The sequence below is a fragment of the Doryrhamphus excisus genome, linkage group LG7 (assembly GCF_037039965.1).
Source record: "Doryrhamphus excisus strain RoL-2023G ecotype Guam linkage group LG7, RoL_Dexc_Guam_v1.1, whole genome shotgun sequence".
NCBI lineage: Eukaryota > Metazoa > Chordata > Actinopteri > Syngnathiformes > Syngnathidae > Doryrhamphus > Doryrhamphus excisus.
In genome coordinates, this window is record NC_136363.1 from 6,442,129 (window position 1) to 6,460,696 (window position 18,568).

Sequence of the window (18,568 nt, forward strand, 5' to 3'; positions counted from 1 at the left end):
AGCAGCTGTAAAACAAAGCTGGTTCTGTTCCGGGGTCAGCCAGGCTTGTGTTACACCCAAGCTGCATCAGAATATTCATAATTTCCGAACAGATGCCTTTTTGTTTTTGACGGCGCCTTCTTGTTCCTAGTTGAGAACTATCTCTTCAAGTGTATGGTTCAGTTGATTTACATTGAAGTGCACTACTTGTATAATTCAATTTATTATTATTATTATTATTATTATTATTATTATTATTATTATTATTATTATTATTATTATTGTTGTTGTTATTATTATTATTATTATTATTATTATTATTATTTTTGTCACTTTAGGTCATCTGTCAACAGTTATCCATCACAATATTGTGGTCGATTAATATCGCGGTTTTTCAAAAGTGATATGTCAATGGCGGTCACTAGGCGGCAGTAATGACAAAATTGAGACATTAGCTTACATTAAATTAACGTTAACACTAACGTTAGTCAACCATGGCACTGTCGACATTATTAGAGTAAAGAAAGTTTATCCGACCCATTTCGTGTGGAAGCGGTAAGTTTTTTTTTTGCTTTTTACGTTTTAGGAGAAATAAATTCGAGGCTAACTGGTTAGCTCGCTTTATTGCTAACTCGCTAGCGAGCTTGCTAGCTAATGTCTCGAGTTGAGTAATGTGTTATTTCATTTTCATTTCAAAGTGCTCTAACAATGTTTAAAACCGTATTTTAAAATTAACAAACAGATTTTATATGCTTTAACTACGAAAATATTCCATTTATTAACACTGACTCCTATATCGCGGAAATTAATTTCTCGTGGTGTGGTTTGGACCCAATGAAACGCTATAAAGGAGGGACGACTGTCCCTAATACACACACGTTAATTTACATAATAAGTATTGTTCATCCAAACGCTGAACTGACTCCATAGCCAGGCAGTGTTTCCTGTCCAAACAGTTAAAAAGGGGTTAACCATGTTTGTTCAGCCGTGTCACAAACACTGTGCTCCTTGTGTCTGGCCCACTGGCTCGAACAGAGGCAGAGAGCAGGAATGCACCGAGTGGGTTGACCGCATAACTGCTCAGAGACTCGGATTTGTTCCCGGCCCTGGAAAACAATGGTGTCCATGCAAGGGTGCTGTGGGACATAAAACACGGGGAGATTTCTTTGAATCCCAGCAGGAATGTCCATCTCCAGCAAGACACCCACCCTATTATAGAGGCAGCTGCATAGCTGACAACGTGGAGAAATAATCCCTTCTTGTTACAAATATTGCACTGGATGTGGTGGACTGTGCAGTTTTACCGAATGAAGGGACTCCACAATCTACTGTAAATGCAACTGCAGTATGCAGCATACTGACATATTTTGCTTATTATGAGCCATAAAGTGAACAAAATAGTGAGTGAGTAAATAAATTATTTCTGGAGCTTTTTCAGCCTCTGTATTTACAGTAGATTGTGGAGTCCACTTATTAGGTAGAACTGCACAGTCCACCACATCCAGTGCATTATTTTATTTACTCACTCACTATTTTGTTCACTTTATGGCTCATAATAAGCAAAATATGTGAGTTTAATATGTGAGCAGGTGCGGGCCTGGTTAGTACTTGGATGGGAGACCGCCTGGGAATACCAGGTGCTGTAAGCTTTAGGGCGGCATGGTGGTCTAGTGGTTAGCGTGCAGACCTCACAGCTAGGTTCAATTCCACCCTCTGCCATGTCTGTGTGGAGTTTGCATGTTCTCCTTGTGCATGCGTGGGTTTTCTCCGGTTTCCTCCCACATTCCAAAAACATGCTAGGTTAATTAGCGACTTGTCCATAGGTATGAATGTGAGTGTGAATGGTTGTTTGTCTATATGTGCCCTGTGATTGGCTGGCCACCGGTCCGGGGTGTACCCCGCCTCTCACCTGGGGACAGCTGGGATAGGCTCCAGCATCCCCGCAACCCTCGTGAGGAAAAGCGGTAGAAAATGAATGAACGAACGAATGAACATTATGGTCATAAAATTGTCTATTTAAAATATTACAGTGATATTACTCATAACTATGAGGATTACATTAAATGTATAAAGCTGATATCCATGTAAACCTATAATTGATATCTCTATAAAAAAAAATTATGCACAATTAGAAACCAAATACAACACATTTGGCGTTGAGTGACCTGAATTAATGTATTTTAAAGATTTTGTGATAATGGACTCGCTACTACATTGCCGGTGCTAAGCATTTTATATTTATAACAAATAAAATGTACTTATAGTATGCTATCACTAAAGCATCACATCTGACAGGGGATTATGTTGTTCATATTATATTATAGTATGTTATGTAAGCCTATGTGCTATGGTGTGATTGTTCATCTTATGCTGTGTGATATGTTGATTATATGCTGTTCAAGGGGAAGTAAGCCGCCTTTTTACTTAGTTCTTCTTCCAGGAGATCCATTACACCAGCAGTGAAGTCTCCAAGCAGTTCAAGACATTTGTGTGCTCTTATTGATAAAGATGAAAAGAGGGTTCCATTGTGGTACTAATAATTGTTTCATTCAAGGCAGGAAGCACGGAGCTTGGTGACATCATCTGCTGAGCATCATAGCCATGCTGTCATCGATACATTCTGCAAGGGGACTTGATGGGATGCAAGGAGGTCATCCAGAGTGACTTGAGAGCTACTGGCCGCCATCTACTGGTATAATAAGGTACTGGATAATGACGCATTTGAGCATAAACAATTGTGGTACTGTATTTAAATCTCAGGGCGGTTATATTGTTGTTTCCTCTATTAGTAAAAAGGCAGTTAATTGAATGAGCGTAAGTAATTATTTACAGTAATGATACAGGAATCCTAGACTGACACTCCAGTCTAGGAAAGGAAGGAAGGACAGAAACTAAATGAAATAAAATGATTTTATTGTTCAGCCGTGTCACAAGCTCCTCTCCAAAATAAGCACAGCAGGACTAGAACTAGGTCATCAACCTGGCTACCTCTCATAGCACATATGAGTGGATTTTTTTTAATCACGCCACCAACGATGGCGACTTTTCTATCAGACACTCAATGATAGCATACAAAATAGTAACCTACCAGTAACTGTATAGAAAACACTTGTCCAGATTTATCCCCCAACCAACATTGAACCTCTTTAGAATGCGTGTGTGTGTGACACTGACAGTTTAGGCTTCAAGAAGCACTTAAGAATGTATAATTCTCCTTTTTTGAGATAATATAAAAAAAAAAAAACTACACAATGTTACATTTTAAGTCCGAGTACAACTGATTATTAGTGTTCTACACATTCGGCCAAAGAAACATTGTATAATATCACTATAACTTAACACTACATGTAATATACGTTTTTTGTTGTTTTTTCTTTAATTACAGTTTGTTAGCATTGAAGACAAAATGATGATGGCTAGTGTGAAGGCAAGCTGGGTCAGTACCATAACAGAGAATGAGTAATACAAAAAAATAAAAAAATAGAATACAAAAAGTAGAACCAAATAAGGAAAATACAGGCAAGGCTAAAACATGTGTTACCAACTTTGAAAAGATCCAACGCGTGTGCACTCATCCTAACAGGTAACCTGCCCCAGCCCTCTGTCATGTGATTCCACATCCCTCACAGATACTTCAACTGACCTTCCCACCCCCCCCCTCCTTTTCGACTTGCTTAAACATTCCCATGGCAACCATCTTCTTTGTTTTCTTGTGTCAGGCACTTTCCAAGACCCCTTATGCCATTCTATACCTTCACAATGCAGGCTCTATCAGAACACAACTGAAAAAAGAGCACAGGACAACATTTCAATAGTGTTGTCATTTATGTTGATATATGGCTTTCACTTAAAAGAAAAAAAAAAAAGAGGTGGGGGGTGTACGTGTTCAGAGAAAGTCGCTCTCACCAATCCTACAGGTCGGTGTCAAACCAGGCCAGCTGGTTGCTGTCCATCAGGTCCTGGCTGTGACCGAGGTCTGGCAGAGGATCAGTGTGGTGGCCCAGGTCGGGTAGAGTGTCAGCGTGGTAGTCAGCCCCCTCCATCATGGGGTCCAGCAGGGTGTCTTGACCATAGCCTGCTGGGTAGGCGCGGTACGCTCCATCTGTACAAATGGGGAAAAAAACTAGGTCAAGTATGTACAGTCACGCCTAGACTACAACATGTAAAATGGCGTATTTCTGTTCATTTAGCCATTTTAGGAAAATATGTAAACTTTGTTTAAATGTGCATATTTTTGGACTAATAGGCAGTTTTTAACCATGAAAAGCATGATTTATTAACACATTTGAAAAACCGTTATTAGCATGATCCTAAAAAGAATAGTAAGCATGACTCACCATCCTGTCTGTATGCCAGAGGGTCTCCCTGAGCCCCCATATCCAGTCCAAGATCTCCAGTCTGTAAAAAAAAAAAAACAAAAAAAAAAACAAGAAGTGTGAACAAGCATGCTATAACAAACTACAATGTAAAATATGAATGAAGGCACAAAAGCGATGATTTCTAAATGAATGTCACAGCCACTGTATCTGAACATTCTGGTTTTAATGAATTATCCTCCCAGTCCTAGTTGCCGAATCACATTTAATCTTGCGAGATCTTGCGACACCCCTAGTTTTGTGTGTACCTCATTCCAGGCAAGGGGCTCAGTTCTGAATAAAGAGCTGGTCAGCTCCACAGACAGACGTTTCTTGTAGTCCTGGGGCTTGTCTTCAGACATGCGGAACAGTACTGCTGCAGCATAGGTGGCTACGGGAAGGGGTTCAAAAAGGTAAACGTGGTCATATGACAATTCACCCACAAGATCGTTTTCATGCTGACCGTTTATGCGTGCAATTAGACTTACCAACACCCTCATTGCGAGAGTGAAGGAGTTCTGTCAGCGGTGCGGTGGCTCCCTCAGCTTCGATGGCCTCGGCAGCCTCTTTGTCCTGAGCCAACTCACACAACACACCAGCCGCCACACGCTGGATGTTCTCCACTGGAGAATATAGCAACTGGACCAAAACAAAATAAACTGGAAGTTCATTTTATGCGCAAAGGAGTTGAACTCTGAAGCCAATCGTTATCCACTAAAATGAATATGTTGTGGATCTATGCAGTTTCATGTTTCACTGGTGTTTGAATGTACCTGGACAAAGAGTGGAATGGTGTTAAGTCCTCTGATGACAATTCTGTTATGGACGTCCCGTGCCAGGATGTGCAGCGCTCCTGTGCATCCTTCAACTATTTCCTCCATACGCACCCCTTCCTGTAAATGCAGTTTGCATAGGGTAAATTCTTTACCAATCTTATATAAAAAAGAAATCTCTTTTTGCATGCTTGGTTAGTTACTCACCACAAACTGCTGCTGGTTGCCTCCCATGCTGGTGCGCCTCTGAGTGTCCTGGTGAGCCCTGACAAGCAGCTGGACCAGTCGGGGGATGGCTCCCTGCTCCCGAAGAGCGCTGTGGTTGGCTGGGCAAAGGGCCAGATTACGAATCAGACCTACGGTAGCCTAGGTGTTGAGAGGAAAATACAAGTTTAGTCTGGAAAAAGTGAGAAAAGGATGTGAAGATGATTTTAAGTGAAACTGCTGAAGACCTTGATGAGTGGCCAGTGAGATGGGGGATGTAGGAGTTTGACCACCACAGGCAGGCCATAGTGAAGGCGCACAGCATTCTGGGCCATCTCTGCATCCTGGTGGCGGGAGGTGAGGTGACGCAGGGCACAGACTGCTGGCTCTGTGATGTCCTCTCTGTCACCTGCCCTAAGTACTGTTCTCACGAGGGCCTCAATGCCTCCGACCTAACAAGACAGTACAATTGTGTGGGACAGATGTTGCAAAGTGCCAAAAGTGGACTAAGTGATAAATTATTTCTCATACCTGGCAGACCATAAGTTTGTTACTGTAATTATTGCAGGTCAGGTTTGAGAGGATGCCGGCAGCACAGGTCACTACATTGATGTCATCGCTTCCCAGCAGTTGGACCAGGGTCCCCAATAGACCCTCCATTCCCTCCTAGATGAGATTAAGTTTGTTAATATTGAGCCATTTTTCAATAAATATAGTAGAACAGTTCTAAACAAAAATGACAAATGAGATTCAAGGAAGGATAAATCTGTTGCACCTGCTTAGTGGCAGCATCTGAAAGGTTTCTCAGAGTCCAGAGACAGTTCTGGACCAGACGCTGGCTGGGGTCAGTCAGATGGAGGCCCAAGGCCTGCATGCCTCCTGCACACAAGCCGCCAAAAGAAACACACATTCATTACACAGACTGTTATTTTTAGTAGCAGGCCAAAACTACAAGATGTATCCAAAACCAAAAATTGGATACAGTCAACACTATGCAGCCTCTGTATTTGGCTTACCAGCTTCAACGATTGCAGGTTTATTGCTGGAGCAAACAGAGAGGACCTTGAGTACTCTGCTTGTGGTCCATAACAGTTTCTCATAAGTGAAGGTCCTCATGATGTTGACCAGAGCTTGTGGACCACCACTGGCCAAAATAATCAACTAAAAAAAAAAACCATTTATTCAAACAGCCACTAATTTAGTGGGATTGAACTGTAACTGTGAAGAATATACAAACTCTAGTATACTGTACTGTACATTTGGGAATTTTTCAATACCTTGCTTTCCTGGTTGCCATAAGCCAGAATCTGGAGGCAATCAGTAGTGATGGCAAGGAATTTGACATTTGTGTTTGACAATAGAGCCACCATCTTCTGCAGTCCTCCAGCCAGGCGAACTGCCATCTTGGCTCCTTCCTGGTGCAACAGGAGGTTATGGAGTGTGGTGATGGCATAGAACAACACACTGTCCACTGGCGAGCTGAAAGACAATACAAATAGTGTACAGGCAAATTGAATTTCTGGACATTAAATTGTCATTTTTTTTTTTATTTTGAATGAAAAACTTAGTTAGTTTCAGTGATAAAACTTGTATCGTTCATGATTCCAAGTAAAATATTTACAGATGCATACAGCAATGTATAGGACACAAACTGTATGACCTAGAATTGGTCTACAGGCAAAACCCACAGACAGCAATACTGTGCTGGAAAAACATACTCTATTTCTGGGTTGTCATTATTCATCTATGGCAAGTTGGTTCCTCTCTGTGTGTAAAACAGCACAGGAAAGATGTGTCATGGAGTAAGCTGTAGCTAACGTACCCCAACATCTTGACCAGGGCAGGGATCCCTCCAGACTTAAAGATAGCAAGGAGTCCCTCGCGGTGGTGGGAAAGGTTATGCAAGGTTCCAGCAGAGCAGCGAGCAGTCTCTACATCACCGGTATTTTGCATGGCTCGAACAACCGCTGAAACCATTTGAGGTGAGCGCATCAGTGCGTGGCGGGAGGCCTCCTTCTTTGACAGCTGATGCACCATGACAGCCGCCTTGTTCACCACAACCTGGATGAAAAGGTCACGTCAGTAAGAAAGGTTGTTCTTTGTAGCTACTTTACTTGTTCTGCTTGCCGGTGTACCTACCTGGTCCTCATCGTTCAGCAGTTTTGTCAGCTCAGGGATGGCACGGGTGGCCAGCTCAGCGTCATCCTGGTAGTTAATGAGGTTGACCACAGCATGCTTCAGCATCTGAGAGGGTTCTGCCAGCCGCTGCACCGCAGTGGGATGAGCTGCATCAAGCTGGGTAGGAGGAATCTGGATGCCTTCCTCCAAGGTTTCAGGGAACATGGCAGCACGCACCCGCTGGGCCCGAGTCATGGCGTAGCCTTCAATGTCTACACGAGAAAAATAATAAGAAAAAACATTTCAGTAACGTTCAGTGAAGTAACTAATCTACAATAATGATGGCAATAAAATACCTGTAGTCTCAGGAGTGAATGGCTGGTTGAACTCCCAGTCGTACAAAGTTGGATCATCCTCCTCAACATCAGGGTTTCCTTTGCCACTCAAAGATGGCGCTGTGGTGGTGACTCCAGATTGAATGCCTGAATCCAGGTAGGACTGCTGCTGCCACTGGCTCACTGCAGCCTTACTGTCTCCCATTGCCATGTCCAACTCCATCAAATCAGCTAAAATAACAAGAAGGACAGGTTTGAAGAAAGCTCTGTCGCCTTATACGTCTCCCATTATCAACATTCCCTACTAATGTCGGATAGTAATTCTTAAAGGGGCCCTATTGTGCTCATTTCAGGTATTTTTAAATGATACTGGATCCCAGTAGAGCACATTCTTCTCCTGTTGGTCAGCATTCTCAGATTCCTCCTTCCTGAGCACACACCTACTCTGTTGTGATCCAGGCCCCCAAGAGCTATAGACACACCCCTTCAACCAGTTGCATGCTAATGGTGATCAGCAAACATAAAAGGAGAATTGTAAATTGGAGTAATCGGATGAATATTGGTGAATCATGCGTCATACTGTGCGGTTTTTCACAAAACTGTGTTTGTGAACTAGCAACAGCAGAGGAGTAGTGACTGTGAGGTTGGTCTTTAGAGTCCACACAAAACTAATCTTCCCACTGCTGCCTTACTCCTTCTTTACACATTACTCCTTGCATCCAAAAACACACTTTCTGGCTGCAATTTTCAAGAATAAAAAGGTACTGAAAAGTGGGCACCAATTACCTGGACACCCACAAGTTGTCATACATGGTCTTCCTAAAGTTTTGATGTGAGAAATTCAAAAGTTATGGTGAAAATCTCAGAGTAGGGGCATACAAATTAAACTAGGAATAACTTAAGTACACCAAACTCATGATAGCGGTAAAAAAAATTGAGTTGCTCAGACATTCAAACTTTTGTCCGTTTTTGAAAACTTACACTGGGTAGCCATTGTTCTCGCCTGCCCTCGGCCCGCACAGCAGATGTATCTGTAAGGGGGGAAAATAGTCACACAGAGGAAAAAACAAAACAATTCTCAATCAACACGCTAGATTTGAATCCGATCGCAGTGTTCACTCGGTTGTAAAACCACGAATGCCCTTTGCGCTGGTTTACCTGCGTCAGGTCCGTCCACTTCAAACACCCGTTTTGTTTGCTAACGTAGCAGAGATGGGGGAAATGCCGAGTCTCCACCTCCAGTGGAGAAAGCAGAGCGGTGGGTATTTCCAGGTCTGAACTAGCACAATTCACCATTCAGCAGCAAAACACTTCAAAGGCATATTTATCCCCCTCCCCCTACCTACCACGGCCAAGTTCCGACCTAGCAGCCTGGGTTTCCTATGAGAAAACTACCTCCTCCGCCCCGCTTTTGCTCTGTGACTCCTCCTATCATGGTGGGACTCTAACTACAAACACGCTCCACGCACAAAACGTAGCAGAAAGTTATCCAAGTACTCAAAGTAACATATCTGATTGCCAATAATGGGGGTTACGATAATCCGTTTTAGCCACCGGTGCTAGCTAACAGGTTGGATAGCTTACCTCGAGAGCTAATCGAATGTGCTAACAGCAGCTAGTAGGCTAACTAGCAAACATAAACAAACACGACTCAAAGCTTCAGACACAGTGTCAAAAATGAGAAGATGACTCTAACTGTAAACCGACATGGGGCGTCATCACTATAAAACGAGTCAACTGTTTCGAACGTTATTTACTTTTATATAATATTTGCCAGTTTTCGTTGCTTAGCTAGCCAGGACGTTTGAAAAGTAGATCCGGCCGAGCGCACCATACTAAACCTGCCGAAATCAGAAAACCTCACGGAGCCAAGCCAAAGATGATTTTCTACCCGTTAAGGCCTAATGACATAGTGTAAATACGTTATATGTTAATTATACTAAACGTGACATCCTTACCAGAATCCAGTGGCACCTCCGTTGTTCCTGTTAGGGGGGAAAAATCTCCTTTAGCTTGGGTAAAATTGCAGGGAATCAGCCGCGTAAGTCCGAACCACACCCGCTCGCCCTCCGCCGGAGATACAGTACAATATTGCTTCCGCTTGCACGATCTAGCAACAAGATGGCGAGAGAGGAAAATAAAGTATTCTGCCGCAGTTGGAAAGATAGTGCAGCATTAAAGTTATCGCGTTCACAAAAAGAAAATCACTTTGCAAGTAATGTGTACTTGTAGGTATTATAAGCTATGTTACTAATAGTTTAATATGTCATGGCTCGCTAGTGCATATGTAATGTGGTTAACAGTCGTGGCGCTTGATGACTGAGTGCACCAATTAGTACCAGTATTTGAACTTGGCTGTCATTAGCAGCGCTGCGATTTACATAACTATTTATCTGATTTAATTCAACACAAATTTGAGTGTGTACCTTTTATATTAGCTGGAACATGTCTTACACTTAGTTACCATGCCAAGAAATAGGTCTTACTTTGACAAGCCCATGATTTTGTGTCAGAATAAGGTCATATACCTTCATAATCATAACCGCAACATGTGGACAGCTTATTAGGCTGTATTAAGTAAAGTCAAAATCATCATTAAAGAGGCCTGGTGAATGAATCCGAATAAATACACCTTTTATTTGACTGATTAACAGATCTGATTATACAAACGCCAACACAGAGCTCTGAAATAACAGGACCAATCAGCAAGACAATGGCTGTACATTCTTGATATGACCCCATCATACTTTGACCCCCTGCCCGCAGTAAGTATGGAATCAGTGGTGTGTCGTTCTGTACAAGTATAAAGCTCACTCTCCTAATGCAGTGCGCTGCGTGTGTGAGCGCGATGTATCTTGAGGGGAGTTTGGCCAAACATCAAGTGTGTTGGGATCGTGAGGTCCGCCATATTTTCATGTTTACTTTGTGGGATAGTGTCCTTCAAAGGGTGTAGTGTCAAAAGCATAGTCAGGTTTTTTGCTTTTTGGTTTGTAAATAGCCAGAAATCCTTCAACATACACATAGGTTGCAATGACATCCTTCATTTTCACTCTCATTCTCTCATATACACACATTCACACGCACACACACAGGTATGTTTGTCCCTTCTTTAAAAAAAAAAGTATTGTTTCAGGCATACATTTTTGTTCTGAATCTCTTCCCCCACCTAAGCCCTTGGCCAAACATCCCAAGTATCTAAGTGCAGTTTCTTCAACATGTGTCATTCAGCAGTTTCTAGCATTAAAAAAAAAAACATGTAACTGAACCATCACAATAAATGGATGGATAAAACACCTTCACTTCCACCCTCACAATGCAGATATTCCTAAACATCATTCCAGCCTACACCTCCCACATTGGTCCCTCATACCCACTCTTGTATGCAACAGTGACAAATCCTCAGTGTAACAGCCAGGAAAGAAAACGGTATGTAGGTGGGATTGGAAAGGTGGGGGTAAGTTTTGGATGAAGGCATGAGGGGAGGACAGGTCTCCTTGTGGAAGATGAAAGATAACAGGGAGAAAACTAGGTATCCACCTTTTCTTTTCCCCTACTTCCCTCTTTGTTACCTTGCATAGCCGTGTGACAGAGCAGAGGGAGGGAGGGCAAAAGAGGCGGAGAGTGACTGAGGCGGTGGAGGAGGAAAGAGAAGAGCAGGGGGGAATGAAGCGTGTTGGACTTCATGTGTCTTGGCCGTCGGTGGCAGGGGTCTCATTGGCATTGGGCAAGTCCAAGTCCGTTTCCCGGTTGGATATGCGGTCCAGCTCTGCCTGCACATCACTCAGGCCCAGCTTGGAGCCTGCAGCCACAACATGGAAACAAACACAAAGTTAGTAAACTGCAGCAACCCTTTCCTTCTTAGGAGCATGCACGTTACCAGCGCGATGTGTGTGATGGGCAACGGCACATTTTCAACTGCAGTGGGAACGATGACACATGTTTAAAATTAGGGCTGGTTATTTAGTAACAGTTGGCGGTCCGAGCAGTCCAAACAGAAGCTGTAGTTATTAGACACTTGATCCAACTTCACTACTTCCTGAAGCTGCTTTCACAGGCATCATGGGAATTGTAGTTATAGCCATAAATTAGCAGCATCACTGTAGATGATGCAGGGTAAAAAGTAGTAGCTTATGCATCAGGAATTACGGTAACCATAGACTTGTATCAAATGCAATTTTATCATTTGCATGTCCTACCTTCTACTCCCTTATAAGATTTAATTAATGATGAAGTGTGGAAGAACCAACCAATATTGCCATTGATCACAACTAATAGAAAAAAGCAACACAGACCAGTAAGTAATTTACAAGCAGTAAAATAAATAAAATCCCTCTTTATTATGGCCGCAAGTTATTATTGGTCAATATGAATCTAAGCTATTCAAAAGTGCCACTTTTAGAATTTTTGGTAGCCAGCCATAATTGGAATCATGTGCACTGTGTGCGGCAACTGTCAAGTTAAAAGAAATGCAATGCAACATGCCCAAAAACAAACAGGGAGTAGCTTGATGGCTTCCTGGTAGGAAACAATAAGGATTCTTTTTTTTTGTTTTCTGTAGAGGCATTTAAGTGGTGATTATATTTTACATACTATAAGCTATAAATTCCCAGTTTATGTACATTCTGGCATAAAGCGGCAATATTGCTCATAAAATGGGTGCATAGCAGGTTTGATCCCAGTATCCTTCATGCTTGGATGAAGTTTTAAGGAAGCAAAAAAAAAAAAAGACATACTGTACGAGCAATAAATGGAAGAATGCCTTGCTCACACACACCTTATCGTGGCCAGCATCCTCTGACTGGTGCGCACACATACACACAATGTGATTGATGAGTGTGGTTCAAAAAAATGAGGGAACAATATCAGGATTTGTTGTGTGATACACTCAAGATAGGAGGATGTTGCAACATATTAAGGGAGTCACGGGTAGAAGGTCAAATTAAAAAGAGGCGGGTATGAAATAATGACTGAATTCCAGTGAAGGTATGATCACTTTCTTGCTCATATAAAACCAGAGCAGACGTGTGCGTTGTCACCTGACTTGCGTACAGTCCCCGGAGTGTTGTTGCCGCCACCCGGCGTCCCAGGTCCTCCTGTGCCTGCTTTCTTTGTCAGTAGACTGTTGAAGAAGTTGGCCAAGACGCCCTCATTGGGTTGACCTGCAGCATACACAGATATTAACAGCCATACAAACAAACAAATATGTGGAAATATGACGCAGCGTACCCGACTGCGGCATGGCGTTGGCCACGTTGGCCGCTGCTGAGCGATTGCTCGTCCTCGGGGAACCAGTGGGTGCTCTGGTTGTGGTGTCCTTTAGGAAGACGGACAGTTTTGCTCACATTTATGGACCTTACCAAATGAGGGGGTGGTGGGGGGACACTTACCACAGGTCGGCCTACGGTAACAGCAGGCTGTTTGGCCAGCAGTGACTGCAAACAGGGGCAAATATACACACTCTTGATTGAAGGACCTTACAGTGTTAACATTCAACATAAACATTTGCTGACCTGCAGTTTGACCAGAAAAACTTGGTCATCTTCAGCTTGAATTTCTTTTTCATGTACAACCTAGTGGAAATGAAACAAGCGGTTTAACTTAACATTGTCTTTACAGCAGGGAATAAAATAAAATAAGCCTTTAAGACCCTGGTTAGCAGTTATTCAGGTGTCAGTAATATTATGGTAAAGTCGGGTGAGATACACAAGCTCCAGACCTGATCGGCAAAACAACAGGCGTTTGGTTTGAATTATCACACAACAAATATGATAATCCCTAATTAAATTCAATTCAACTCAACTCTGGAACACCTCTCCACAATGTCACTTCCTGTCACTCAGCTCCCCCTAAAGAACAAATTTATAGCAACCCATGTTTTAAATGGCTTATTTAGCTCTTATGATGAGTGTAAATGTCACTATAGGGATGCTATTTTGTGTCTAGATGGCTCTAATGTTAAAAAAACATATTTAGAATATAAACAGGTTTTCTATGCTCTATGACAATATTCCATTGCAAAATAATGATTCCTACTTCGTGGAAATTCATGTATAACGGCCAATTACCTGTGATAAACGAGGGATTAATGCATTTGCAATATACGCATCAGTATAGCTCTCCACCAAGCAGCTATTCTGCTATGCTCAAATTTCAAGCATATCCAAAAATATATGTGCAATCCACAAGCTCAAACATTTAAGAATTGCAAGCATCCATACATCACTACGAAACGTCAACGCCTTACCTTTCTGACTGGTGGTTTGACAATTACATCTTCAAACCCGTCGTCTGCCTTTATTGTCTGGAAGTTCTCATGAAGTATTGCAATCTTCTTTTCATTGTCCCAACCTGAGGGACTGGTGGAGGACAGAAAAACAACAAAAAAAAAAAATGCATTTTCGATTCACCCGGTAGCTACAAGCTGAAGCAGTCAATACGAGTGGATGTATGTTACATAACACACACTTACATGAAGACTGCATCTCTTTCCACCACTTGCGCAGGGCAGTGGAATGGAAAGCCGTAAAGTCTGTGGACCAGATATTTATATAGCACATCCAGGTTCTTCATCTCCTTTACTGATGTGTAAATAAGAGACGCTCCATCTGACAACTCTGTCAAGGTTTTTCCCCCCTCCAACATTGAGAAAAAATTCAGTGTGTGCACTTCTTTCTGCAAAATATTCGGCATGCGTCCTAATGATATATAAACACATTCTAAAACACCTAGTCTGGACACTGCAATGCTGTTAAAAGCTAGCATACTTGCATTAAAAAAAACAGGAAGGAGAAATGCTGACTCTGTGAAGGATACACTGCAGACAAAACTGTCTGATATAGGACTGGATAAAGTCCAGGTGTTCGTCTCTGTAGTCGTGCTCCTTCTCCAAAGTGCTGATAGCATCACACTGCGAGGACAGTGAGTTCGGTATCAGATGAAGGACATCGTGTGACAAAGTAAGCAGTACTGGCATTGAACATGTAAGCTCTTTCTTAAAGATTCAAACTCTACTTCAATTCATCCTAATCACATTATGTGAGTGGGTGTACCTTGGTGCAGACCACTACCATTGGTATGCCCAGGTTGTGTGTGAGTGTGTTGTCTCCTAATGGCAGCAACACACTCTCCTCCTCTTCTCCTCTCCTCTGTGGGGTCCCATCCTCCCCACTGCCGGGCTCTGTGTACTCCTGGAACTGTTTTACAACTACACACAGACATACATGTAGATAAAAATACTGTACTTTAGCTTATCATAGTCTGAGTAGTCATATCAGTGAGTCCGGTGCTTTAAAAAAAAACAACCAAGTGCTTGTTTTCCTCGACTGCGGGGCAGTATGACTCACGTCTGTGCTCCAATTCCCGCAGCGTTTCCGGGGGGACCCGCAGTTTGTCGACGTGTTCCCTAGCGACGGCGGCCCACTTCTGGAGCGAGTCCAGGGCGTTCCACGGCCGCGACATGTCAACCGTTATCAGCAGCAACGTGTTGCTGATTGCATCCACCGGTACAGCGACTCCCTGTAGACCTTTATGGTAAAGGTCTCCGTCCAACACCCAGGCATTACACCTTGTGTGGTCTGAACACAAACAGTAGCTTAAAAAAAAAGTAGACACAAAATAAAATTGCTAAAAATAAAATAAATAAATACCATCAATGTCATCATCGTGGACACTGATGTAAAGGTATTCTAGACCTCGCCCTTTCATGTACTCTTCAACTCCTTGTAGTTTAGCAACCAAGGTGGTCTTCCCTGAGCCAACCTCCCCTAAACACAAAAAAGCAGTAAGTAAAACAAGTCAGAGCAGGCACTTAATCATTCATTCATTTTCTACCGCTTTTTCCTCACGAGGGTCACGGGGGGTGCTGGAGCCTATCCCAACTGTCTTCGGGCGAGAGGCGGGGTACACCCTGGACTGGTCACCAGCCAATCACAGGGCACATATAGACAAACAACCATTCACACTCACATTCATACCTATGGACAATTTGGATTCGCCAATTAACCTAGCATGTTTTTGGAATGTGGGAGGAAACTGGAGTGCCCGGAGAAAACCCACGCATGTACGGGGAGAAACTCCACACAGAGATGGCTGAGGGTGGAATTGAACCCTGGTCTCCTAGCTGTGAGGTCTGCGCGCTAACCACTAGACCGCCGTGCCGCCCCGCACTTAATCATATGATTATAATATTATCCTGATGTATACATTTGAGGCTATACAGTGGTTGACAGGGGTCAATGAAACCCATCTACATGAGCCAAGAACGGGTAGCATTGTGCTATATCCACACAAGCCGACAGAGGGACTCCATGCAGCACTGATGTTTTGATGAAAAGTAAACCGGACATACCATGGCCCTGTCAAGCACGCTGCACATCAATACACTCGCTGATTAGCAGGAATGGGTAGCAGTCACAGCATTAGCCCTGGGTGCGTTTGCGTTGTGCGTACAACAGCAGAGCAGGGGCGCATCTTTTGTGCGGAATGGTGGTTCGCCTCCTCTCCTCTTCTCTCCTCAGCATCATCTTGTCTTGTCGCCACTAGCATTGCTACAATGACTTGCAAGGTTTCGTGCACGCTCCGAAAAACACACCTATGTGCTAGGATTACACACACCTAACCCGCAGACCACCATCACATAATAGCAAGCTACTGTGCACAAGTCTACACAACGATGCATTCTAGCTAGCTATTAGGTTGCACATATTACCCACCCATAACCAGGACATTTTTCCCGGACGGTAGTTTTGATCTTGAATGGGTTGACACTTCGCTCAGTATCGTCGACCTGCAGACAGAAGAAGCCTATTATACAACGACGACATAACGTTTCTTCATTCATTTTAAGGCTACTCGACTCCTGTATGGTGCTGATGCTAAGCTAGCCTCTTTAGCAAGCGGCTAGCTGTCAAACCAACCTCCTTCTCGTAACAATTGAGCTTTAGCGCCGGGAAAGCCCCCGCTCTTCTTAACCTCGACGCTAATAAAACCTCATACCCACCACAAGTTCTGCCCGTCATCCTCCTCCGGGTTGCAGCTCTCCAGTGCGCTCTTGGATCCAGTTAAGGTGGAGGATAATAATGCACTCCTCCCAGTCGTCGCCATCTTCGCAGGGATGTCAACGGAGAAAATTGCCCGGATGTACAGGCTCCAAGCTAGCTTTAGCCTGCTGCACTTGCACGGACGGGCCGGGGCGTGGTCGTCCCACTCAAAGATGCCTCCGACTGTTATTAGATGTTATAAACTCACCCCTCCATGGGACAAAGCTAAGCATCATCCAGTCTACCACAAAGCTGCAAAAAATAATGCATTAATCGTGAGTTGTTGCTGGATGGATTGTGTCCATGTGACCATAAAGGCTTAAAATGACCCAAACCGTTTAATGGTGCAAAGCCTATAACACATCATAAGCTTCTTCAAAATCCTTTATGATGTTTGGATTGCAGTTTGTGATGATTTTATTGAAATGATGAATAGGGTTTCAAATCAAGTCTAGCAAAAGCGCAACAGGATCAGGCATGTCCACAGTGCAACCTGGGGCCATTTTCGGCTTATTGTAAAAATGAAAATAATTATTAATGAGCTTTCGTGTAGTGTGGTACTTATAGGTTATCACATGGTCTCGGGCTGATACTGACACTTGGGGGCATGATACCTGGCCTGATACCAGACAAACCATGTGATGATCTTATTATCACATACTATTTAATCATGAGCTTATTATCACGTACTATTTAATCAAAAGACCATTTTGTTTCCAGAAAACTTTCAGTTTATTACATGTATTATATCTAAACAGTGTAAACTGTGTGTTCACGCTCGTGCGCTGTTCTCTGATTGGTTGGTTCACGGGCACGATACCAGAGCAGCGCGCTCTGAGTGGACAGCTATGGGGGCTGATACTGGACATGGTTAAACTCTATATTTTATCAGTATCACAGCCCTGGGCTTTGACACAGTATCATTTTGGCCTTTTCCTGTATCATTCATGGGCGGTTTCTAGGGTACAGGGCCAATTAATACTGTAGTATGTGATAATGTAAGTTACACATTTTTGTCATAGTTGGGTTGATCCTGCATCTTATAATATACTGTCAAGAACTAAGGAGTGAACATTAGGGTTGTGACAACTACTTAGATGCTGCTTCTGCCATTTCAGTGATGTGGAATGAGATCGGGAGCTTGGTGAACTTGCTTGTTGGACTCATTGGCTTGTTGTGTTAATTTATGTGAACACATTTATTTTCATGTTTATGTGTTAAGATACCGAACAGCGACAGTATTCGGCTTGTTGCTCTGTGGCGATGGCTGGTTGTATTCCATACAGGTGTTGGTGTCTTTGGGAAAAAACAATGACATTGTTGGTTTGAAATATGACTATATGACGATATAGTACATATATATGAGGGCTGCACGGCGGTCCAGTGGTTAGCGACCTCACAGCTAGGAGACCAGGGTTCAATTCCACCCTCGCTCTGCCACCTCGGCGACTCCAAATTGTCTATAGGTATGAATGTGAGTGTGAATGGTTGTTTGTCTATATGTGCCCTGTGATTGGCTGGTCACCAGTCCAGGGTGTACCCCGCCTCTTGCCCGAAGACAGCTGGGATAGGCTCCAGCACCACCCACGACCCTCATGAAGATAAGCGGTAGAATATGAATGAATGAACATATATATGATACTTGACTATAGTCCGGAAAATACTGTAAATAATTGCTTTATATCATCACCCAATTGTTCTTTCATTTGATTGATATTGTTGATCACCCAACAGAGTGATGGATGTCAATGTGACAAGCTGCTTGG

At 43.1% G+C, this 18,568-nt stretch overlaps 3 protein-coding genes across 3 annotated transcripts in view; 1 reads left to right on the forward strand and 2 right to left on the reverse strand.

The window, feature by feature from the left end:
* The first annotated feature begins 2,527 nt into the window (after positions 1–2,527).
* The window catches only part of cpne4b (copine IVb), a 43,246-nt gene continuing 27,205 nt past the window's right edge, over positions 2,528–18,568 (forward strand). Inside the window, exon 1 of the mRNA XM_078791960.1 lies at positions 2,528–2,681. The gene's annotated coding sequence lies outside the window, so the exon portion shown is untranslated. The remainder of the gene's footprint in view (positions 2,682–18,568) is intronic.
* LOC131102308 (catenin beta-1-like) lies at positions 2,876–9,889 on the reverse strand. Its single transcript, XM_058047869.2, has 17 exons — positions 9,723–9,889; positions 8,746–8,795; positions 7,786–7,995; positions 7,451–7,701; positions 7,134–7,372; positions 6,589–6,790; positions 6,328–6,472; positions 6,087–6,190; positions 5,843–5,977; positions 5,560–5,763; positions 5,315–5,473; positions 5,108–5,227; positions 4,823–4,973; positions 4,604–4,725; positions 4,317–4,377; positions 3,886–4,081; positions 2,876–3,761 (listed from the first exon to the last, which is right to left on the reverse strand). The coding sequence occupies exons 2-16, from the start codon at positions 8,756–8,758 to the stop codon at positions 3,891–3,893; spliced, it is 2,307 nt and encodes a 768-aa protein (XP_057903852.1). The 5' UTR covers positions 8,759–8,795; positions 9,723–9,889; the 3' UTR covers positions 2,876–3,761; positions 3,886–3,890.
* Positions 10,378–16,954, reverse strand: dync1li1 (dynein, cytoplasmic 1, light intermediate chain 1). The gene is made up of 13 exons (XM_058047877.2): positions 16,763–16,954; positions 16,476–16,549; positions 15,411–15,527; positions 15,108–15,338; positions 14,814–14,968; positions 14,578–14,671; positions 14,234–14,369; positions 14,009–14,120; positions 13,275–13,334; positions 13,152–13,196; positions 12,991–13,078; positions 12,801–12,923; positions 10,378–11,563 (listed from the first exon to the last, which is right to left on the reverse strand). Exons 1-13 carry the CDS (start codon positions 16,864–16,866, stop codon positions 11,445–11,447), a joined length of 1,458 nt encoding a protein of 485 aa, XP_057903860.1. The 5' UTR covers positions 16,867–16,954; the 3' UTR covers positions 10,378–11,444.